The 25,700-nt window shown below is 37.0% G+C and overlaps 1 protein-coding gene across 1 annotated transcript; it reads right to left on the bottom strand.

Annotated features, from left to right (window-relative positions):
* Positions 1-2,002: 2,002 nt before the first annotated feature.
* On the bottom strand, positions 2,003-25,700 carry LDHB (lactate dehydrogenase B). Its single transcript, XM_006903351.1, has 7 exons — positions 25,567-25,700; positions 16,506-16,623; positions 13,865-14,038; positions 11,810-11,983; positions 5,988-6,105; positions 4,041-4,164; positions 2,003-2,170 (listed from the first exon to the last, which is right to left on the bottom strand). Exons 1-7 carry the CDS (start codon positions 25,693-25,695, stop codon positions 2,003-2,005), a joined length of 1,005 nt encoding a protein of 334 aa, XP_006903413.1. The 5' UTR covers positions 25,696-25,700.

The following is a 25,700-nucleotide window of genomic DNA, read 5'->3' as shown; positions in this document are numbered from 1 at the left end:
CCACCTTTCCAAGGATGATGCTCCTCTCCAAGGAGTAGCCTCTCCTAGTAACATGCCCAAAGCACAGGACAGTTTTATCATTTTTGCCTCTAAGGAGCACTCTGGCTGCATCATCTTCAAGATGTATGTTCTTTTGTTAGTCCCTGAGATATTCAGTACTCTTTTCCAACACCACAGTTCAAAGGCGTCAATTCTTCTGTCATTTATTGTCCAGCTCTCAGTAGCATAAGTGATCGAAAAGTCCCTGTCCTGGTTCAGGTGCATCTTAGTCCTCAAACTGACATCTTTACTCCTCAATAATTTGGAGAGGTCCTTGACTGCAGACTTTCCCAGTGCAATACATCTCCTGATTTGACTGCTGGTATGCTGGTAACAAGTATGTTGATTGTGGATCCAAGTAAGATGAAGTCATTGACAGTTTCTTTCTTAAGAATCTTTATTCTTAAGATTTAAAAATCATCTTATGAATAGGATTGAAACATTGAATACATATATATGCCTGAAGACCAATGAGTTTTGGGATGGCATCAAAGGATCAAAAGAGGATTATAAAGAAAAAAACCAAAATTCAGATCAGATGAGACCTTGAAAATGGTGCTACTGTGTCAAGAGAAAAAAAAACATGTTGAAAAGGGCTGAAGATTTCAAAGGCAGCTCAGAAAGACAAAACAAACTAATGGAATGTACAGACACCTAGAATTAGAGAATAAAAAGGGGAAGAACTATTTCTCAAGTTGAAATTCAAAAGTTGGGCTACAATAATAATTAAGAGATGCTCTGGGTAAAATCTTAAATGATCCAGGAAACAACAAAAATGATGAATAATCACTGCATCAAAAGGAATTGGTTGACAGGGAAGTATTTCCAGAAATACCATATGATCAAGAGCCAATGGTAATTCAAGATGAAGTTAAATCTGCACTGAAAGCATTGGCAAAAAATATGACCCCAGGAATCAATGGCATACCAACCAGTATGTTTCAAATGACAGATGCAGGCCTGGATGCACTCATCAGTCTGTGCCAGGAAATCTGGAGGACAGCTGACTGGCCAATTGACATATTTGTTCCCATTTTCAGTGGCCTAGATCTAGATAATTCAGCCTTGCTTTCATTGAAGAGAAGTTACTCCAAAGAATTTAATCCCAACTTTTAAAAGATCTATTTCAGAATTTTTTCCTCTTAGGGAGCGAAGATGTACTTTATTGTCCTGAGTTTCTTCTCCAGTGGTAACTTCCAAATGGTATTTTCAGAGTAACAGCAAAAATCATGCCAACATTTCTGACAAAGAGTATTTGCTCTTGCAGGTGAACCAGTGTAAATATTGGAATTAGTTGATGTTGATAGCCATCAAGTCGAGCACAACTCAGCGACCCTATAGTCCTCTATCGATATTTCTCAAAGTTCATCAAGTTTCTGGAGGCATGTTTAGGAAGTGGGTGCCACACCCGCTTCCAAACCTGTCATAGTATGTTACTGTCATGTATCACTGAGTCACCTGCAATGTATAGTGACCCTATGTATAGCAGCTCAGAACCCTTCTCTGTCTTGAGTCAGTCTCATTAATTCCAACACACCAACCCCCCAATGCTCCAGCTACTGTATCATTGTGTCTCATCCTGAGTCTCCCTCTCCTGCACTGTCCTTCCACCCTTCCGAGCATGATGTCCTACCCCAAGGACCAATCTCTGCTATACAGGGACAATTGATTTTCAGTATGCTGCTAGAAACTTCTCAGAAATAATTTTAAAAAGGCTTTCCACAAACAGAAGCACACTATCATATTAATTTTATTTTTCTAAGGGTTCATATTGCAAATTAAGCCAAGCATGAACTTTTATCTTGTGGGCCCAAATTCACATATTTAGGAAGAAGAAAGCAAACTAATCCATGTACATGGATGATAACTAAAGGCTCAAATTTTATCACATTAGTTTTTTTTGTTTGTTTGGTTTTTTTTCCACATTATAGTTTTTTAACTTCTACAGCTTAGGACTTAAACGTCACAGGTCTTTGAGGTCTTTCTGGATGTCCCACAAAGTGTCTGCGCTCTTCTTGAGTTGAGCAACTTCGTCATCCTTTAGTTTCTGGTTAATGACGCTGGTTAACCCTCGGGCATTCAGAATACATGGAAGGCTCAGGAAGACTTCATTCTCAATGCCATACATCCCCTGCCAGAAACAAATAATGCCAATTAGATGAAATGAAATCAGAGGTGGGAATGCACACAGGTCTTAGGGTTGAACAGAAAGAATTGTAGCCAATTTGGTGAACACATACTCATTTTTAAATTTTACCTAATACTTATGTTTTGAAATATATATACTAATTTATGAACTTGAATACATAAAAATATAAGAAATACTTTATTATAGTTATTGACACAGTATCTTCTGCTTAGACTTTAGTGAAATATATTTTAAGCTTTCAAATTAAGCTTCATTAAAATGTGGTTTAAGACTTTCATAAAATGTTAAGTTTGATATCAAGATACTATTACTCATTGTATTCATATACGTTCTTTAGAAACAGAAATTAAGAGATTTTAATTTCTCTGTGAGGTCCTGGTATCAGAGCTCCTTTCTGGTAGCTTAGTGGTAAGAAATTGTGTTGACAATGCAAAGGTACACAGTTTGAATCCACCAGCTCCTCCATTGGAGAAAGATGAGTAATCCCCTTCCCACGTGATTTGCTGCCTCTGAAAACCCACTGGATGGTCAGCTATGGAATGTTGCAACTTGATGGTACACTGCAAGAGAATTTTTTTTTAAAAAGCAAAAGCTTCGTCTCCCCCAACACACACAAATTCATGATCATTTTTTAGTGATACATAATACTCTTCGTGTGAATGACTAATGTTTGCTATTTTCCTTTGATGGACACTTGGGCTGTTTCCAACTCTTTGCTATTTTAAATACTGAAATAAACAGATATGTGCATGTTAGTTTTGCTTATTTTTCGGGGGGATATATTTAAAGTAGTGGGAGTGCTGGGTCAAAATGTGAGACACTGTAGGACCTGAATGCATCTAGAACAAATTATGTTGAGTGACAAAAGCCATTAAGACAATTATAAGACCACTATTATGAAAAGCTAAGGAAGTATTTGTACATAACTAGAGTTAATTTTGAAAAGTAATGAATAGAAAGGGAAAGAGAAGGGAGTAAAAAAATAAAGTTGGGTGAAGGGAAAATACACAATAAGATGTTGATTAATTACTAATTATAATAAACAGCAGTTAATATTAAACAAAATACCTGTGAATGATTGTATGGAAAAGCAATGACCTGTAAGCCTTCACTCAAGTTTGGTTTGGTTTGTTTTTAAAAATGCACTATTTAAGGACTGTTTATGTAGAAATAGCACATTCTAATACAAACATCCAAAATACAATTGTTAAATATTTGTCTTAATTTTAAATATTTTGCCATTTTATTCTAAAACAAGAATCTGACAGATCATTTTACTCCAAAATATTATTTCTTTTGCATTTGTTTATAATTTTTCTCAATTTTTAAAACTCTACTGCATTCCTTTTTTACTTTTTCTCCTTGTCAGTAATGTGTTAAAAAGGAATCCATTATCTTCTTTATTAAATGGCTGTTTCAATGTATTAAAACATTTTAATAGAATTTTAGTTTTGCTTAAAAAAGAATTTGATTTTAACCCTTTTGATTATGTGTTTATCTCAAAGCTTTTGTATAAATTTGCTATTATCAGGTTATCAAATCAAAAGCAACCTAGTATTTACCACTTTGAAATCAAACTCTTTTACACTAGTTCAAGTTGTCATACATTTTGAGATTGTGTTGAATAGAATTCTGCATATACATAAATATTTAATTAATCACATTCACTAATGGAGAATTATTAAAAAGCTTGGTTTTTAACTTTATATATGTTATAGAATAACCAAAACTATCTAAACACAATGACTGATTGTTTAAATAGTTCTTTTTCCAACTTTTCTTTCTCTAATCTTTGAGTAATCCCTTTAAGGTATATAATGTGGAAATCACGTTACAATTTTAATCGATTTACCTTCACCATTGTTGAAACTGGATGAATCCTGGATAGATTTTTCAACATGGATTCAATCAGATCAGCCACACTTAGTCCAATAGCCCAGTTGGTGTATCCTTTGAGCTTGATGACTTCATAGGCACTAGGAAAATACAAGAACATATACTTTTGTATCTATAATGGAGACTAGAAATCATACTAATCATTGAAACCAGACTGAGTTGACCCCTGCTCTGGCTCTTACTAAATGTATAATCAGGTTTTATTGTCTTTCTGTGCCTCATGATCTTCTTGTTAAATACAGTTAACAATGGCATCTATTATGAGTTTGGAATGAGTGTGAAATGACAGTATTTACATGAAGTGTTAGAACATACTCAACACCTGGTAGGTACTATATAAGTTTTTTTTGTTTTAATAGCTTATTTTATAAGTATAAATATGGTGGTGAAAATACAGGTTCCCAGCCAATTGCATAGATTCATACAGATTTTTCGAAGATTTAAATAAGTATCATGAAAAAAAACAAGCGATAAAATATAGCTTGGTCCTAAGGTTATATTTATTATAATCTAAGTATTTTTGTTATTATGTGCCATCAAGTTGGGACTCATTGCTGATCCGTCAATAGGGTTTCAGAGGCTATTACCTATATGAGAGGAGATTGCCCATGTTTACGTGCCATAGCCCAACTCCACATTAGTGGATACTCCACTACCAGATTTCCCAAATACTAATTTACTTTAGCGAGCTCTGCTCTATAGGAGTTGCACTGCTAACCAAAAGGTGGTGCCTCTCTGAGAGTCTGAATCCACCAGTCACTCATTGAGAGAAAGATGGACAGAATCTTCTCATGTAAAGTTATAGTTTCTGAAAACCTCCTGGAGGGCTAGTTAACGAGCAGGTTCTGACTTAATGGCAATCGAGAGTAGTCAACTTAAAAAACAAAGTGATCGAAGTATCTGGCTAGTAATATATATATATATATATGTATTTATATTCTATATATAGAATTAAAGTCTTCAAATCACCAAAGTACTCATATTTGGGAGGTAACTATATTCTGTAAAGGAAGTCTGGTAACAAATTAGGATTTGAAATAACCAACTATTATCTAAATGGTCTTGGAGAATTACTCAAACTTCTTAAGTACATATTTTCATGTTTATAAAATAAAATTATGGTAGTTGGAATTCTAATACTTTCAACTTTAAATGTTTGAGATTCTGTTTCTTCATACATTATTGTCAAATCTCTAAAATAATTATCACTGAAAGAATAAAATAAAGTGGACCCACATTTGATTTGTCTATATAACAACCTGCTGCAAATATTAACAGCCAGCATTTTTACTGATTACCAAGTAATTACATAAAATGCAATTATATATGTGTTTGTGTATATATACTTTATTTAATCATGATAATAATTCCTCCATACTGTAACTTTACAGAGAAGAAAACCGCAATTCAAGACTATTCAGTTATGTGCCATGTTTTGAAAACCCAACCTCATGGCATTTACTTTTCGTTAGTCTATAATGACACATGATTTTATAAGTATGTCAGTATGAAGCTTATTTTAAGTTGACTGTGGAAAGGTAAATACAGCACAGGTTAAACACATGGCAATCAATCAGTATTTATTTGAAGCAATTACAAAGTTAACAGCTGTCTGTATTTGTCTTTTTAGGTAAGTCAACCTTAGCTATTGTTGTGAGGTAATTTGAAAACATTGTTCATTTTCTAACTCATGTTTCACTCCTGCTCACCACCACATCAGAATTTGTTTCCCTAAAAAGACTGTCACAAGTTTGACCAGTAAAGTTTTTCGTTCTAACACATAACAGTTGTACGTTCACCACATTAAGAGTCTATCTGGAACACACAGCTCTGGACATTGTTCACAATTCTTTCTATGTGAAGTTGAAATTAATGATTTGAAATTAAGCTTTCTTCTACTGACCTTTCAACCACCATTTTATGTACTTCCTTCCAATTTTCACTATCGTTGTCAGTCCCCATCTCTGGATTCAGTTCCTGGAGAGAAACTCCTGCCACGTTCACGCCACTCCACACTGCCACTGTAAAAACAAACATATCAGGTCTCTCTGACACAATTTTTAAAAATCCTTCCTCGGATTTCTTTACTCTCAAGCGAGTTACTACAGACCTCCTTGCATGACTGCAATAAGCACTGATTCTAACAGATCTCCCCTCAAGCTGGCATTTACCTTCAAACAGTCCCATCTCTGACCTTTCAACTTTCAGAGCAAGAGAACTGTCATGTTATTCTTTCAGTGAATAGGAAATTCTTTGTACCTAAGTTCATGGAATTTGTAAAGGGTTCAATTTTCAGACTAGTCTAAATTTATGCTGTAAAGCATTTAAAACTTCCTGCTTATTTTTCTCACTACAAGTCCTTTCTTTAGAATGGAAAAATAAAGTCCTCTAGCATATGGACAAATGTAGTAGTCTAATTATCTCTAAGTTTAGACTTGCTCTCTTTTCCATAAGAAACGTCATGCAATCACAATGGATTTTTCTGGTCTTAACTTGATAAACATCTCCCAAGAATGACACTAGAGTCATAAAAGCACAAAAAGGTTGCTCATTTGGCTACATGTATCAATTAGAGGCCTCACTGAACCAAAACTATCCTCTTACTTCCCTGTGAAACCCACTACCTAGTCCAAAACATTTATCTAAGATCTAGGTGTGTGAATAGAGAATTCTCAGGAGATGCTCAGAGCCATGAACAAATTCAGAATCTATCTGAAGAGACAGAAACAAAGAACTAAGACACTGTACGTGAGCTATCACAGGCATGGATGAAGTACAATAAAACAAATTTGTTGTTATGTGCCGTTGAGTCGCCTGCGACTCATAGTGACCCTATGTACAACAGCCCTAAACTCCGCTCTGTCCTGTGCCAATCGCACTGTCTCTGACACTCCCATCCCAATTATCCCAGTCACTGAAGAGGGCCTTCCTCTCCTGCGCCGTCCCTCCACCCTCCCAAGCATGATGTCCCTCTCTAAGGACCGGTCTCTCCTCACAACATGTCCAAAGTAAGTTAGACGGAGCCTCAGAATCCTTGCCTCCAAGGAGCCACCCGGTTTAACCCTCTCCAGGACAAATCTATTTGTTTTCCTAGCAGTCCATGGTATTCTCAACACTCTTCTCCAGCACCACAGCTCAAAGGCATCAGTTCTCCTTCTATCCTCCTTGGTCATTGTCCAACTCTCTGATGCATAACAGGTGATTGCAAAGACCATAGCCTGTATCAGACGCACCTTAGTCTCCAGAGAGACACCACTGCTCTTCAGCACTTTGGAGAGGTCCCTAACAGCAGACTTTCCCATGGCAATGCGCCTTTTAATTTCCTGGCTGCTGGTGCCAAGACTGTTGACTATGGAGCCAAGCAAACTAAAGCTGTGTACAATCTCAATCTCTTCACCATCCATCCTGATGCTGCCAATTGGTCCAGTGGTGAGAACCTTTGTCTTCTTGACATTGAGCCTCAATCCATATTGTAGGCTGCAGTCCTTGACACTCTGCAGCAGGCGCTTCAGGTCCTCCTCAGTTTCAGCAAGCAGGGTTGTGTCATCCACATAATGCAGATTGTTGATAAATCGTCCACCAATCCTGACCCCACATTTCTCCTCATAGAGCCCAGCCTCCTGGATAATCTGTTCTGCCTTCGTTCATTAGTGTTCAAAGCCTCAAACCTGGTCCTGAGATGGTTCTGGAATTCAGGTGGGATAGACTCAAGGTCATATTTTGGTTGCCTCGGATTTGGTTTAATTTTCCTCAGCTTTAGCTTGAATTTGCATATGAGTAGTTGGTGGTCTGTTCCACAATCAGCTCCTGGCCTAGTTTCACAGCTGATATTGAGCTTCTCCAGCGGTTCTTTCCACATATGTAATCAATCTGATTCCTATGCATGCCATCAGGTGAAATCCAGGTATATAACCTGCGTTTATGCCTCTTAAAAATGTATTTGCTATGAATGTCATTGATTGTGCAAAATTCGATCACTCTCTCCAGCTCCATTTCTGTCACCGAGTCCATGTTTTCCAGCTACTGAATCTTCCTCTTTGTTCCCGACTTTTGCATCCCAGTCACCCATTATTATCAATGCATCTTGGTTGCATGTTCGATCAATCTCCGATTGTAAAAGTTGGTAAAAATCTTCTATCTCCTCTTCCTTGGCTCTGGTTGTTGGTACATATATTTGAATGATAGTGGTATTCACTGGACTTGCTTGTATGCGTATAGATATTATCCTGTCACTGACAATATTGTACTTCAAGACAGATCTAGCAATGACTTTTTTAACTAGGAAAGCAACTCCATTTTTCCTCACTTTTTCATCTCCAGAGTAATATATCATATGGTCATCCGACTCAAAATGCCCCATGCCAGTCCATCTCATCTCACCAATGCCTAGTATGTCAATATTTATGTGTTCCATTTCTTCCTTAACAATATCTAATTTTCCTACATTCATGGTTCTCACATTCCATGTCCCAATCACCAGTGTCTACTTACAACTGTTCCTCTTCCTTTGTATTTCCATACTTGAAAACTCAACCTCCTTTGCCATTTCTGTTATCTAAATGTGTTCTATTGTACATAGGGTTTTCAGAGGCCTGCTATTTCAGAAGTGGATAGATCTACTTAATTTAAGGGCAAAGAGTGTCAGAAAGGGCTATTAAGACAGATAGTTAAGCTGAGTCTTGAAAAATAAACCTATATTGCTTAAGATATTTGAAGGAATCAGGGTGAAATCTCTCTCAGGGAGGAGTGATAGGGAATGGCAAAGGACGCACTGACAAAGGAGATTAATCAGAACTGGCTTTGACAAGCACTATGGCAATGGGACAATTAAAACTGACTTTCAAGGGGAAAAAAAAGAGGAACCAACTGGGGGTGGGGGTAGAGAAAATAGTGCAACAGTGAATGAATGGAAATTCAAAATCTCTGTAAATGTTCATTAAAATTTTAAAAAAAGATATTTTAAGAAGAATAATTTAGACTTAAAGGGCAAATGCATGGGATAAACATGAATATAGTTATGTTTCATTGAGTCACCTGTAACTCATAGCGACCCTGCGTATAATAGCTGTGAAGCCTGCCCTGTCCTGAGGCAGTCTCACTGACTCTGACACACCCACCCTCATTACCCTAGTTACTGCATCAATCCATCTCCTCTGGGGTCTTCATCAGCATCAAAAAGTTACTGACCTCCAAATAAATCCTTCTGTTGGTTTATTTCTGCCAATTCAGGAACTTTACTGAGAAAAGCAGGTCATTTTCATATTCTTTGGAAAGCTGTGAAAACTAAAATCTATAAAAGTATACTTATGTGATAGTATCATTCTTATTAATACAGACCAGAGACACCAATATCAAAACTAAAAATTTTGAGGGGAAAAAAATGACAGTAATATGTAACTAGAACATTGGTTGAAAGTCCTAGGATCTGATTCTATTGTAGCCAAGCCACTAAGTAGCCAAAGAATCTTCACTTTTTTGTCTATAGTTTTTCCATATTAAAATTCAAGTTTTGCCTAGATTATATGTAATGCCACTTGCAAGTCTAATTCAGTTACTTAGACCATTCTCAGTTCTGAGGAACATTATGGCTGTCCATCCATTCTTCAAATGGTTCATGGTGCATTCATTATTTTTTGCCAACTCTATAATCCAAAGGAATCAATCTTTTCATGTTTCCTTATTCACTGTTTAGCTTTCATACGCATGAGAAGATTGGGTTCAACATGGCTTGGGTTAGGCTCACCTTAGTCGTCAAGGCAATAGCTTTGTTTGATACTTAAAACATGTCTTTTGTAGCAGACTTGTCCAGTGCACTGTCATCTGATTTCTTGTCCAGGGTTTCAGTCAACTTCAATCTTTTCTCCATTTATCATGATTTAGCTAATTGGTCGTGTTATGAAGAGTTCTATATTTTGTTGAGGTGAAAGGTATATTGGAGGCATGAGACCCGTCCTTGGAGAAGGACATCATGATTGGAAGGGTGGAGGGACAGCACGGGAGACAAAGGCCTCGGGTGAGATACAGTTACTAATACAGTAACTAGGGCAAATGAGGGGTAGATGTGTTGGAATTAGTGAGGCTGGCTCAGGATAGGGCAGGGTTCAGAGTTGCTGTACCTGGGGTACACCTATGGGTCACAGGCGACTCGACATCACATAAATCTTAGATCTTCATCAGAACTTCAAATCTTGATCACTTTCAGGAGGAAGGTTAGATCTTCTGCATATTTCACGTTATTATAAGACTTCTTTTAATTCTGATGTCACATTTTTCATATAGTCCACAGCTTTCTGATTATTTATCCAGCATACAGATTGAAAATGGTAAAAAGATATAACCCTAACTCATACCTTTCTTGACTAAATAAAGCTATATCCTCTTGTTCTGTCTAAATGGCTGCTTCTTGGACTCAGTAATGTTCTGCATCAACATCAGTTAAGTGTTCTGGAATTCTATTATTTTCTCTGTGATTCATAGTTTGTTATGATCCCAATAGTCAATTGCCTTCAGAGAATCAAGACATCTTTCTAGTATTCTCTATTTTTGGGCCAACATACATCTTTTGATGTCCTCTTCTGAGTGTAGGTTGAATTTCTATCAATTCCCTATTAAAGATATTGATAATTTCTGCAGTTTGTTCTATCACCCTTCTTTGACATGAACACAAACATGAAGGCATTTCACAAAAAACTTCATATGTTCAAACAATATTGTATACAAGATTGTTAATCACCAATAAATTATGCAATAATATTAAATCAAAGGTTATGGCACAAAGCTGAACTCTACTAAAAAAAAATTACATTATAATCTCCCATTGTAATTAAAGGAAACTTTTCAGCTTAATTTTAGGCAGAAATAGCCCCTTGCATAAAAACTGACTCAACCAACAATCATCGGTGGACTTAGCGGCTACTAAGTTTAATGAGGTTTAATATAGTTAGCCATCTCAAAGTTTCCCTTCACAAATTACTTTTCCTTTGTTGTTAATAACTCTAATTGATTAAGACAAGATGAATATGAGTGCCTACTGTTTTGATATCCTGTGAAGGTCTAGCCTTATTTCTCTGCCAAAAATCTGGGCCCATTCACCCTAATGAAGAGAAAATTACCAAACAAGCCTAAATTGGTAATAGTCTATAAAAGAATTCACTTGATGTCAAAATTATGAAAAACAAGGACTGAGATTTATCTGGAAATGGATCTTGAATGGGGTTAATAAAAAAAAAAAAAGATACAGAGCACATGACTGGGACATGTACAGATATTTGTCAAGAGATATTAGATCAGAATAGTATTTTAGTAATTTTATTTTTATTAGAAAAGTAGAGTCCTTTATTAGTGCAAATAACTAACATGAAATAAACTGGTAAAAGTTCAAGTTCACCCACAGGTATCTCAGAATAAAGGAAAAGCAATTTATTTCTGGCGGGGAAATCCCTCAAAAAACAAAAACTGAGCTATTGAAAACCTTATGAGCTCTTTTTTGAGACACAGAGGGTTGCCATTAATTCTGGCAGATTTGGTGGCCACTAGTTTTTGTTTTATTTTAAATCATTCTTAGGAAATACATATCTGAAAGTTTGTGGAGAAAAGGGTTAAGATCGTGGAAATTTTTGTTTAAATGGATTCAAATTAAAAAGATAAACGACAGCAAGATTGATCTTGAAAAGAAGAGAGAAAAAATGACAAGTAAATGAAAAGATTTTTTTAAAAATTTTTTACCACTTGAGTCGCCATGTTCTCCCAAAATCCATCCATGGCAGCTGCTGGGATGAATGCCAAGCTTTTCTGCCATAAGGTATCGAAATCGAGCAGAATCCAGGTTACATCCACTGCCGATCACACGGTGCTTGGGCAATCCACTTAGTTTCCAGGTAACGTATGTAAGAATATCAACTGAAATTTTACAAAGAACATGTCTGAGTAAATGGAAACGGTCTTCAGCTACTATGTAAATTACTGTATGCCCCAGCTTCTTCCTCCAAAACCCCATTTCCCAAAAGAGATGTAGCCAGAAAGATAAGACATAATTTATCAGAGGTGTCATAAGAGGGTTAAGTGCAAACTCGTAAGCCTTGTATCAAGTGAAATATTAAGATATGAAAAATACAATTATGTGTTTGCATATTCATACCAAATATAAATGACAAAGTAACTTTAAGTTGTAAGAATAAAAAGAGTTGAATTAAGTGTCTTCCAATTCTAATATCCCATGACTATAATGGCTACCCTTCACAAGCTAAAAAACCAAAACCAAAACAAAACAAAACAAAAACCAAAACAAAAAGCCACCAATTCTTACTAACCAAGGGAAGACACTTTGAAATCTTCTTGGGCATAAGATATTATACAGCAAATTATTGTGATGCTTTTGGATATTTACTAAAATGACCACTCTTTTAGAGCCTTTGTTCCCATTTGGCAGAGTAGGAAACTACAGAGATAAGACTTCTGCTAGTCCAGATAATACCACAGCTTTTTCAGGTTACTAACTACCAAAACTATAAATGTATGTTGACAGAAGGTAAGGAGATGGAAGTTAATCTTGCACTCTCTGCTTCCAAACTTGGATCTTCTAAAAGCACTGTGAACTGATTATGACAAACTCTTCCTTGCCAACTTCATTTCAATGGGAGTGATCCCTGAATCCTCAGACTTTGAAGCTATAACCTAGAAAGTTGCATAATCCATGAGTGATGCTTGCCTTCAGCACAGGAAGGAACAACTTAATACATCCTATCTACTTATTCTTGTTCTCTAAATATCTGCCACAAATATATTTAGAAGCAGTTTTATTTATATACTTTATTTATATACAATATAGTTAACACGTTGCTGCAAATGGCAGGAAAAAAAATGTTTCTAAGCATGGTCGCCAATTTAAGTGTGCGGCAACTGTTAGTAAGCCCCAGCCCAGGCCTGAAAGAGCAAGAATGAACTGACCTCTCTCCTTGCCTGATCTCAATGTTCAATAAATGAATAAGGGTTGTCCCTAGATTATTCACAATGCTACTCTATAAAAATCACCTTATAAAAAGTACTATAAAAACCAGTTTTATGATAATGTGTCTATTATGCTTACCAGTAAACAGGAAGTTTGACAGGAAATGGAATAGTGGCAAAAGGAAATGCTAAACAGTGAACTAGAAATTATTAGGCTTAAAAAAAAAAAAAACAAACAGTAACTCTAACCAAATGTTTTAATGTTTGTTCTACAGATAATGACTAAGGAGAGGAGTTTTTAAGTCACAACACCTGTTGTTAGCATGTCCATTAGAAAAAAAAAAAATCAATGAGTACCAATACAATTCGTTTATGTTTTTCCAAACAGGACTGTTGAATGGTTCAGCTTTTCAAGTTCAATGTGATTCAGTTTTGAGGAATTACAGCATGAAAGAATTTGAAATGTAGCAATCAGAGAAAAGGCGGCCAAATATAATAAAAGGTGTCAAAATCAAAGTCACACTTGAATGCTTCATTATGCATCTCAGAATACTCATGCTAGAAAATTTTTAAAAGTCTTTAGGCTTTACAACAAACCCAGATAAAACAAACAGATGAAATTGCTTTATATAAAATTCCTCCCATATTTCTGAACATTTGGTCTGGGATAGTGCCATTTGTTGTGTAAACATCACTCTCTTGTGGCTAGTCACATAAGACACGTGAATTGTGTCTGTGGAAAATACTAGATGTCCTTTTTATTTTAAGGGGGTAAAAATCACACAATCAAAAGCACTGAACTTAAGAGAACTGATTCTGAGGGTATTAGAATACCTGGGTTGGAAACCACAATGATAATGCAGTCAGGACTATACTTGACGATCTGAGGAATAATGAATTTGAAGACATTGACATTCCTCTGCACCAGATTGAGTCGACTCTCCCCCTCTTGCTGACGAACTCCTGCAGTTACCACCACAATCTTAGAATTGGCTGTTACCGAGTAATCTTGAAAGAGAGAAAGGAAAAAGTACTTTAAAGTACAACTCTTCATCAAAATATAACACATGCATTCTCCAGAAATCTAAACGTTTGCTAGGTCCCACAGAGTAGAATATGACTAATTTTGACCCCATAGTCTAAGATCTGAACCTTGTCCTCCCCCACGACATTTAAAATTGACATGAAGACTATGCTTTCTATGTTATATGGTTTTTACACTTAATACATAGCCTATGTTTTTTTCCCTTTGTTCTTGAGTTATGCAAAAACAAATCAACCATAAAAATGGCTCAGAAACAAAAGCCCTGAATTATGTTTCTGGCCTATGAATAGGAAAAGTCACCGACTTTACAGAGCTATAACTTGTAATGAAATGAAGCATAAACAGTGTCCATGGCAAGACCTGATTTATATTTCAAAGGTCCAAAAGTCAGTCTTCCAACAAGGAAAGTGACTAAGTTACTTCTACATGTGTAATGCTAACTAAATCTGTGAAGGTAAGGAAGGCAGGCACTAAAATGCTCTTGGTCAGAACTAAGACTATACATTTCTAACACTATTTTACAGTAGTTTATTTGCCTCTGAGCAGTGTAGTTTTTTTCCTGGAAATTCTACCACCATTCCTCTTTGAGAAAGCACACCATTTTCCAAGATACATAGACATTGTGATTGGGGATTTGATGTGGTTTCATTAAACTCAGTAACTACGGATGATTCACATAATTAAATAGTGTTGCTATGTGCCTCTTTAGAGCTATTTATACTTTGTCAACTTCCTTACCGTGAGATGGAGATATTAATAGTACCTATACCACAGAGGGCTGTTGTGAAGATGAAGAAGGAATAATATATGTATGCAAAATGTCACATGATAGTTATTAATTCAACTAACATTATTAGCAGTGTTGGTCGTGTAAATTTTCTTTTATTTTTTGGAGACCCAGGGATCGCTGGTATATGTAGTAGATAAACTGTGCTGCCAACTCAAAGGCAGATGGTTAGAATCCAGCTGCTGGTCAGGAGAAAGATAGGCACTCTCCTCTTGTGCGCTTTGTAGGCTCTAAAAACCCGCTGAAGGATCAGCTATGAGTTGGTTCCTACTCAATGGCAAAGAGTGAGTGAGCTTTTTATTTATAGCCATGGTGTTGTGGCAGAACCTCTGCACAAATGTGAGAACCTAAAACAGCCTGTTAGAACATGACTTACTGTAGCTCTTCAAGTTTTGCAATTCCTTTGCATACTTCATTTTCTTCAAAGTCTAAAGCACTCCTGTGCTGATACATGTATATAAGTAACCATGACACAATATTCTAAAATGTTATTTATCAAATGCTGTGAAAGATGCATGGGGAAAGAGGTTATGCAGAGGGTATATGTGCTTATCCCTAAAGGATGAACTGAATCTCGAAGAAGATTTTGCCAATACTAGATTCACCCAGGGAGCTTTGGTGGCTTAGTGGTAAGGAGCTGTGCTGCCAACCTAAAGGAATACAGTTTGAATCCACCAGCTGCTTCATAGGCAAAAGACAGGCTATCTCCTCCAGTACTATTTAAAGCCTCTAAAAACCTCCTAGAGGAACAGCTATTAGTCGATTCCAACTTGACAGCACACAACAATAACTGATTCACTCAAAATAGGAAGACAAATTGTGAAGCTTTGTGTGTACCCTGTTAAAGGTTTTAGAATGTATGATAGTATATAAAAAAGACAAGAAAATTTTTAGTTCAGGGGAAAATATTGTTTAGAAATAATAATTGGGAGCTCTGATAGTCCACTCCATTGGGAGCTGCTCTGCGAACCCATAGTCCGCACCTTCCTTGCAGTTCAAATATACCAGTGGCTCCACGGGAGAGGAACAAGCCATCTCCTCCCATGTGATTTATAAACTTGCAAACCCCATGGAGGGTCAGTTATGAGTTGATGCCAACTCAACAGCAGTGAGTTTGAGTTTTGAGGTGTGGCAGTATAGAACATGCAATACAAGCTCACTTTCTACACTTGTTCCTATCATGAAAATATCAGTTTACTAAATTCGTATTTTTAGTACAACGGGAGGAAAATGAGAATCTATAAAATAAAGCAAGGCACTTGGTCTTCAGGAGAAAGATGACAAATGAAGTGATGGTATAAATCAAAATTTGTTATTTTCATTTAGTGACCTATCAATGATAAGACCATTAAAATGGTTTATTGGTTATGATTTTAATTAGGGAATATAAAATTATAATTAGAGAAATAAAATTAAGATTTGCACAAAATTGGAAAATTCTTTTAGAATTAGACAAAAACTTTGCCATCATTTAGAAAATTATTAAACTTGATCATACCAAGAATTAAATTTAAGTTTCAAAATTCAATTTGTTCTAATTTAAAAAATAATTATGCTATAGAATGCATTACCAATGTATATTTTAGCTATCAAAAAATAAATTTAGTATTAAATTGCTTTGGGTAGGAGGTGCATGTATGTACCTTTATCTGCTACGATTTTTGGTGTCTGAAGGAATAAGCTCCCATGTTGCAGATCCATCATTTCTCCTTTGAGTTTGTCTTCTAAAACATCCACAAGGGCAAGTTCATCAGCCAGAGACTAGAAATACAAAAATGGATGTTAGTATTCTAATCCATCCAAGATAACCCTGCTCAAAAGCTATTTTAAAAGACTCTTAGTATCAAATGTTTAAAAACTTTGAGGATTTTAATTTGGCATCTAAGTGTGCTCTTTTGACAATGTCACCAAACAGGGCTTCAGTAGTGACCTGCTAAGTCAGAATGAAGCTCTGGTGGCATGAAGTTGCACCACCAATTCAGACACGTGGTTCAAATTCACCAGCTGCTCCAGGCAACCTCCTCCCATACAATTTACTGTCTCTCAAAAACCCACTAGAGGCCAGCTATGGGTAGGTTCTGACTTGATGGTATATAACAATATTTAAGACATCTTATTTTCAGAATTCATTTTCTACTATATATATTGGATACAACTTAACTGATAACACAAACTGCTTTAAAAATATGGTGACTGTCCTTGTTCTTAACACTAACTATATACAAAGAGGCAGCAGTGTGATGCCCATATATTTATCTCAATATAGGCCTTGTGCTTAGCTTGTATTGTGAATGGGATAACATGGCATGGGGGGCGGGGAGGAAGAAAAAATATGGAGAGACTTGAAGACTCCTGAGAACAACTTGGTTCAATAGTAGCCCCATGATGTAGCAAGTTCTCCCATTAATAAGGGAGGTTGAAGAACAAACCAGCTCAATTCAGAAATAATCTTTGAGAGTGTCTACATCCCTAAGGTCACCCTTGTTTTGAAGGATAACAGAGATTTTATTTAAATCACCAAGAGTTTTTGTGAACCTTACAGTAGGAATTGAAGCTCTCTTTGATGCTCAAAGTAATCAACTTGGCTCTAGATCAAACTATATACTTTTACTGGGAACAAGAAAGGCTCAGAGACAAATGCGGTGAAAAATCAGTAGATTTCCCATACATGACCAATCTGGATTTGTACCTCTAACACTGGTGTAGCCTTAGAGGTTTCTTGTCTTTTAAATATTAGCCAATTGTATCTACTAAATTGACATTGGGCAAGCTAATGAAATCCACTAAATTGACATTTAATCTCAATTTATTGTCATTTCTTATAAAAATTAATCAATACTAATTAACCTTTCAATCTTCCATTTTTTAATTTCAATTATTCTATAGAGAAGTTCTTACCTATTAACACTTTATAAAACAGTTATCATTCCTAGCTAAATTCTTACTAAATTTGTTTTTAAGGCTTTTAATCCTCCTGTGTGACTTATAGCCTCTGAAAACCCGCTGGGAGTCAGCTATAAGTTGGTTCTGAGTGGATGGTATATAATAAAATAACAGACTAGACAAGAATAAATATAGTCTCCCAACATTTAAGTATCCTTTAAGTGCAATTATGTCTTCCAAAGGTAATACTTTGATCAGCTACACAGATGATGGGTACTGCTGGGGAAGAAAGGTAGATAAGTGACTTTGAAGGATGAGGTACTGTAGCATAGAGTAGAATGTGAAGCATCAGGAAAGCACTAGCCAAAAGAACAGTAAGAACCAGGTCCTGTCTTTTTATTTTATACTGGTTTACTTACAAAGTTCGCATGCATTGTTTTTCATGCTGCATCTTTCCCGTTTCCTTAACCCACCCCTCTCTCCATCCATCAAACTATGTGACCCTATGATTACCCCCCTCATCCTCACCCCTCTGCTCCCACCCTAAATGTTTTGATGATTTTCAAAATAGCTTTACTCCTTTGCAGCTTTAACAAGATGAATCTTTGTTTTTAAAGTACTAAACTAATGCACTGTACTTTAATAAGCAGCTATGTATGCAGATGGTACAACCTGGCTTGCAGTACATGAAGAGGACTTGAAGTGCTTACTTATGAAGATCAATGACTTCACACATAATCTGTTTATACATCAACACCAAAGAAACAAAATTTGTCACAACTGGAACAACAGGCAATATCACGATAGAGAAAAGATTTCAGGTGTCAATGATTTCATTTTCCTGCAATCCACGACCAACACTCATGGAAACAGAAGAAACACAATCAAAAGATATACAGCATAAGCAAATCTGCTATCAGTGACTGCTTAATGTCAGAGAGCATGGATGTCAGTTTAAAGACTAAGGTGTCTGACTTAAGCCATGGTATTTTCAATTGTTTCTTATGCATGTGAAAGTTGGACAATGAACAGAAAGACCAAAGAACTGATGCATTTGAATTGAAGTGTACTGAATGTCCCATGGACTGTCAAAAGAAAACAAATTTACCTTGGACAAAGTGCAACCAGGGTGCACCTTAGAGACAAGGAGATGAGACTATCTCACTTTGGGCGTGTTGTCAGGAGGGGCTAGTTCTTGGGAAAAGACATGAAGCTTGGAAAAGAGAAAAGTCAGATCAGTAGAAGATGACCCTCAATGAGATGTATTGACATAATGCAATAGGCTCCAGCATGGTGGAGATTGAACATGACAACAGTATAAAATTGAGCAAGGTTTTGATCTGTTATACAAAGGTGACCCATCTGTTGGGAGCCGACTCAACATCAACTCAACAGTAACAATACAACAACTTAATAATAGCCACAGCATTCTGTCAAGGTACAAAGTACTCTGAATTACCATGCTAATTTTAGGACTATCACATGTGTGGCACTGAAGTCAACTCGGCAAAAGCATTTAAGTCTTAAGTGGGAAAGGATGTCTCACTATCTCAGATCCTGTATTTTTGCTGCAGTGGGTGGAGAACAATTGGTTGAGAAATGCACACTCAGCTGGCAAGGAAGGAAGCGATCCAACACTTTATAAAAGAAAACAAAACAAAAAACCAAACCTACAGTGCTGAATTTAGCTGCATCTGCATGAAGCAGTCTCCCCTTCGGAGGACACACAGAAGCGTGACTAAGTACTGATGCAGCCATTTGCCTTAAATCTCCCTCATACTCATGTATTTTATAGCTTATGAATTCATTATGTATTTTAATTAAGCTGTCAATATTTTTGTATTAGGTGCCATCACGTCAGTTTCAACTCATGGCAATTATAAATGAGCTGAAACCACAAAGAGTAATTAAGGAGCAAGATCAGTTAGAAGATTAAAATACCACGGTTAAATCCTTGTTTAAAATATCAAGTCCTTTTAGTCTCAGGTCCTGCATGGATTAGATACAGCTACTTAACTTGCCTCTTCTTCCACTTGGCTAATAAACTACTGCTATTTGTGCCTTGGTATTTGATGTCTGCATTTTTATACTCAAGTGTTTTATCTGCATGAAGTTTTGTAGGAAGAAAGGTCTATTTCCACATGATTAATTAAATGGCCTTGCACTATTTATTTGATCCTCTTGGTTCTTGACATGCCAATAGGCTCAAGTATATCAGACTGTGGGGATGACACAGGATCAGGCAAAGAGCTATGGTTCACAGGGTCATTCAGAGTTGGGCAACGTAAGGACACCTAATAACCACCACCATTTTATAGATAAATACAATGGGGGCTTATTTCCAGCCTTCTAGTTGGTTCCATTAATCTGTCTATTCTTAGAAAAATAAAAACCACTTTGCAACACCTCTCCTTAAGAGACCTTTTGTGCTGTTGACCACAAGATAGTAGCTACAGTTGGCTCACCCAAGGATACTCAGCCCCCAAACAGGCACTGAGCATTTTTGATAAGTTAAAATAAGATTTTTGTACAACTATGAAGAGGACCTGAAGCGCCTGCTGCAGAGTGTCAAGGACTGCAGCCTACAATACGGATTGAGGCTCAATGTCAAGATGACAAAGATTCTCACCACTGGACCAATTGGCAGCATCAGGATGGATGGTGAAGAGATTGAGATTGTACACAGCTTTAGTTTGCTTGGCTCCATAGTCAACAGTCTTGGCACCAGCAGCTAGGAAATTAAAAGGCGCATTGCCATGGGAAAGTGTGCTGTTAAGGACCTCTCCAAAGTACTGAAGAGCAATGGTGTCTCTCTGGAGACTAAGGTGCATCTGATACAGGCCATGGTCTTCACAATCACTTGTTTTGCATCAAAGAGTTGGTCAATGACCAAGGAGGATGGAAGGAGAATTGATGCCTTTGAGCTGTGGTGCTGGAGAAGAGTATTGAGAATACCATGGACTGCTAGGAAAACAAATAGATTTGTCCTGGAAAGGGTTAAACCGGGTGGCTCCTTGGAGGCAAGGATTCTGAGGCTCCGTCTAACATACTTTGGACATGTTGTGAGGAGAGACCGGTCCTTGGAGAGGGATATCATGCTTGGGAGGGTGGAGGGACAGCGTAGGAGAGGAAGGCCCTCTATGAGGTGGATTGATTCAGTGATTGGGATAATTGGGATGGGAGTGTCGGAGACAGTGCGATTGGCACAGGACAGAGCAGAGTTTAGGGCTGTTGTACATAGGGTCGCTATGAGTCGCAGGCGACTCGACAGCACATAACAACAACAACATGACGACATGATGATGTCAACATCTGGCCCCTCCTCTTGGTTGTTAAAATGCAGAGACTATGATTAGTAGCAGAGTAGAATTCATGACATGGCCAAAAAAAAAATAATCCATGATCAAATTACACAAAGTAAAAGTGAAGTTAATCAGTATTAGTACAAATATTCACTATTTGGTGTACGTCCATTAGTAAATACATCCTGCATTATTCTATTCGTAATAAAGTCAACATCCCTGCTCTCATGGGGTATGCTGGAATTCAGCAAATGGACTACAGTGGTTTCAGATAGTAGAAGTGCTACAGAAGATATATAATATAAACAGGGCACTTTGAAAGTTATTGGGGAGGAATATATTAGCTACAGGAAGGTGAAGAGCTTTGACATTTACACAAAGATTTAAATGACAGGGAGAGACTAGGTAAAGGGGCAGATAGGAAAAGGCTTCAAGCAGAAATGAGTTTGGTGCAAATACTCAAGAGGTGAAGTCAGAGATGAGAACACAACACTGCTTTGGAAGAGTGCTACCAACATATGTTCTATGTGAACACTGCCCCTGGAATTGTGTCAGAGGCAGGCAGACAGACTAATGAGGTCTCACAAGATTTTATGTATGTGCATGAGCACACGTGTGGTGTGTTGTATGTATGCATATAAATACCACTGAAGAGTTAAAGAGGGGAGCTTCTCACTTTGCAAAAGCTTAACAGGCAAGTAGGTAATGGTGGGGGGGTGTTGGCAGGGATGGGGGCAGTTGTCAAGAGAAAGAAACTAAGTCTTCTTCATAATCCTCGATGCCTTTAAGAATCTTATGTAAGGTACAGAACCTTTCAACTCTTACGTCCTATCCTCACTCAATCTCTAGGGGCAAAGCAATGCCTGTCTTCTATAAAGGATAACAGCTATGGCCAGATCTGACTGTTAATGTCCACGTGATCTTAAATCTGAATTCTTTTTTCCCCCCAGCCATAATATACAGTTAGTTATCAATCCTTTCTTAGCCTGTGACTTTCAGGAAGAAATGAGAAAACATACAAACATCTCGCACATAGTTCTAATTATTGTTAGGTGCCCTTGTGACATATATGACTCATAACAACCCTATGAACAAAATACATGAACCCTGTTCTATCCTGTGACATCCTCACCGTCTCAAACATATTTGAGCCTATTGCTGCTGGAACGATGTCAGTCTATGACCCACCTTTCTCAGCACCTTTCTGAAGAATAGGCCTCGCCTAGCAACCTGTCCCAAGCATGTAAGTTGAAGCTTAGCCATCCTTGCCTCCAAGGAGCATTCTGGCTCCACTTTTCCAAGTAATATCTGTTTGTTCTTTTGGTAGTCCATGGAATGTTCAGTACTCTTCTCCAATATCACAACTTAAAAGCATCAATTCTTCTGTTATCTTTATATATTGTCCAGCTCTCAGACGCATAGCTTGAAAACACCATGGTGATGCCTAGTGGATACTGGGCCTTTCTGTGTCTTTGGACAGTTAACACATTGGCTGCTGACCAAACTGTTGCAAACTTGAGTCTGCCTAGAGTCACCTCAGAAGGGCCTTGTACACAACATCAGAAAAAATCAGCCATTGAAAACACCATGGGGCACAGTTTTACTCTGACAAGCACAGGACTGCCAGCAGTTGAAATTACCTTGGCAACTTTTCTTGATTTATCAAATAGCGATAGTGCAAAATCTTACTGAATATTAAAAATTTTACTGTACATGAATCTTTATTCACTAAAGCATGATTTAGAATTTCTAATTAATAAAAACAGTCTTTTGCCCAGACTCATTCTTGCATTTTCTCTTAGTACTTTGAAAAAGGGCTCTTAAAGATTCTCTGCACATACTTCCTAAGGCACCGTAGTCTCAGCAATAAAAGGAAGAGAGCACTTAACTGAAAAATAGGAGTAACAGACGCACAGCAAGTCTTTGAAGATTCCCAGTGTGTCGGCAGCAGGGTTTGCTCACTCAAGCACTCGAGTTGGACCTGAGAATTACCTAACTTCAGAAACCACCTCAATCATTTAATGAAGAGCGTTTTATATCTAGGATAAAGTGGATCACAGAGGTATTCTTTGTAAAATAATGCTAACTCAGATATAGCTGTCTGAAAAACCCAACTTTGGAGATTACCAGGAAGAAAGCAAATCTCTAGCTAGTATTTCATCAAAACCTAGGTTTTTAGCTGCTAAATACAGGCATAAAATAATTACATTGCAGTCACTGTGGTTAAGAGCTACAATTCTGATTCAAAATATAACTCTTGCTCTCAGCTGTTTGTGGGCAAGTTACTTAATCTCATTAGACCTCAGTTACAGCATCTGAAAAGGAGATACAATCAATTCCTCTCTTAGGCTTATGGTTTAAAATGAAGCATTTTAAACTATTTTAAACCTGATAAACATTCAATTAAAAAAAACACCCAAGAAATATGAGTTTGAGTACTGTTTGTTTTTGTTGCCACGCACAGTGAGCATGAATTCGTTATTTAAGTTCCTTTCAATTTGGGAAGCAGGTAGGTATTTCTAAGGCTCAGTGCCTGGACAAATACAATTCGCTTTAAAAAATGTACAGGAATAATGATTTATTTTTATTTTTCAAAGAGAAAAGTAAACTGAGGGGAGGGGTGGTCAGGTTGGAAAGTGTGCAACTATGAATGAATGGAAATCCAGAGTCTGTAAACTTTCATTAAAAAACAAAACAAAAAACTTTCATTAAAATAAATTTTTAAAAAGTAGAAAATGTACAGGAACTTTATTTTTCTGGTCTACATTACATATCTTAGTTAATGTCTTTAACAGAAACTTCTCAGTAAAGATTCAGAATCTGTTCCATTGGGATTTAACTTTGTAAACAGAAATATGCTTGGCTAGGAGTTAGACAGCCCCCACATGTGGTACAAAGGGGTAATGTGCTCTACCAGAGCAAGCAGCATGCTTTTCTTTCTTTCTTTGGTTCCTATGCTGAAGGCGCCACCAGAAAGAACAGTATTCTATTCAGTGAGGTAAACAAGAAAAAGGCTTCTTTCCTCAAAAATCCATGTGGACTGAAGAAAACTAGCCAGTAAGAACTCTTTAGCTCTAAGTCAAAAGTCAGAGGTCTACAGAGGTAAAAGGCAAAATATTCTGAAGTGGAAGACAATGCTGAAGGTGACAGAAGTATGGTGTGTTGTGTACCATCGAGTCAGAACCAACACACTGCTGATCATCTGGTGGGTTTTCAGCAGCAGTTAATCACATGGGAGATTGACCATCCTTCTCCCATGAAGCAGCTAGTGGCCTCAGTGTGCCTTTGGGATTACAGAGCAGCTTCTTGCTATTTGGCCACCAAGACTCCCTTCTAAGTATGGCAGTGTTAAATTTCCATATGTGGGTACGGTGAATTATTAGAATATGGCTTATACTTAGGAAAACCTCAATGAAGGTTATATTGAAAGACCCCATTTTTCATATTCCTATAAATTTTCTCTAACTTTGAAAATATTTTAATAAAGTTATTGGGTGAAAATTTGTGCTAAGTAGCAGGACAGTTACAGCATCTCAAAAAGCTTCCTTATATATTTAGTGATTACAGAGGGAAAAGGGACCTTTGCAGAAGAGAAACTTTACAGTTATCACCTTTATCAGATTAAATTCAAGTCCATGAATAAGTAGACACATTGAACATTTTGTCTTTAAGTCACTTACTTCATAAAATACTACCCCAAAAATTCTAGCCTGAACCTAATTACAAGGAAGCGTTGTTGAGTACCAGAGAATCAGAACCGACCCATAGTTGACCCTCCAGCAGGTTTTCAGAGGCAGTTAATCACACAGGAGAAGTTTGCCCATCCTTCTCCCAAGGAACAGCTGGTGGATTTGAACTGCATGCCTTCAGGACTGCAGTGCAGCCTCTTGCCACTAGGCCATTATATAAACCTAAACTGAGAAACATTCTAAAACCTGACCTGGAACTTCTGAAAAGTCATTGACATAAGAAACAAAAAGTCTGAATAATCTTTGATTAAAAAAAATTAGAAGAGTATATAACATGTATGATTTTGGATAGGCATGAAATGAAGAGGTTGTAATCAATGTCATAAAACAAAATTAGTTGAAAAACAAGCTACATTGTATACTTTTACTAGTATCAAAAAACTCTTAAAAATTTAGTGTACATAAATGTCTTAGCTGCTAATCAAAAGGCGGGAGATTCAAATTCATGAAGAGTACCTAAGAACAAAGTCCTGGTGATCTACTTTGGAAAAAGTCAGTCACTGAAACCAGCATGGAGCACAATTCTAGTTTACTTGGATATAGGTGCCAAGTGAGAGTAAATGGTTTATATTAGATAATATACCCTGAGCGTAGTAACTCTAAGGTCTTTGAAGAGACTATCTTCTCAAAATTTTAGGTGATATATTCTCAATTCTTTAAAGTATCATGTCTGTAATTTATTTCAAATCATTTAGGACAAAAACTCTTTAAAACAGATTGCAAACACATACACATACTGCAACTAATTACATGGCCTTCTTGAAACCTACCTTTCCCAAAATGCTGATCGCGCATGCCATACCAACTTGTCCAACACCCACTACAGTGATCTTATTGTTTGGAACTGCTGCTTCCTCTTCCGCAACTGGTGCAATGAGTTTTTCCTTAAGAGTTGCCATTGTGC

The sequence above is a fragment of the Elephantulus edwardii genome, unplaced genomic scaffold, assembly GCF_000299155.1.
Source record: "Elephantulus edwardii isolate Elephantulus edwardi_28Jun2011 unplaced genomic scaffold, EleEdw1.0 scaffold00579, whole genome shotgun sequence".
NCBI classification, from domain to species: domain Eukaryota; kingdom Metazoa; phylum Chordata; class Mammalia; order Macroscelidea; family Macroscelididae; genus Elephantulus; species Elephantulus edwardii.
Note: the sequence above shows the minus strand (reverse complement) of the source record. Positions and strands in the feature narration are given on the sequence as shown.

Excerpts from the sequence above, each read along its gene's own strand:
- LDHB (XM_006903351.1), bottom strand. The coding sequence starts at position 25,695 with ATGGCAACTCTTAAGGAAAAACTCATTGCACCAGTTGCGGAAGAGGAA. Across the intron at positions 4,165-5,987 it reads CATAAAATGGTGGTTGAAAG|TGCCTATGAAGTCATCAAGC; the intron begins GTCAGTAGAAGA and ends GTATTTTCCTAG. Across the intron at positions 2,171-4,040 it reads CAGTTTCAACAATGGTGAAG|GGGATGTATGGCATTGAGAA; the intron begins GTAAATCGATTA and ends TGTTTCTGGCAG.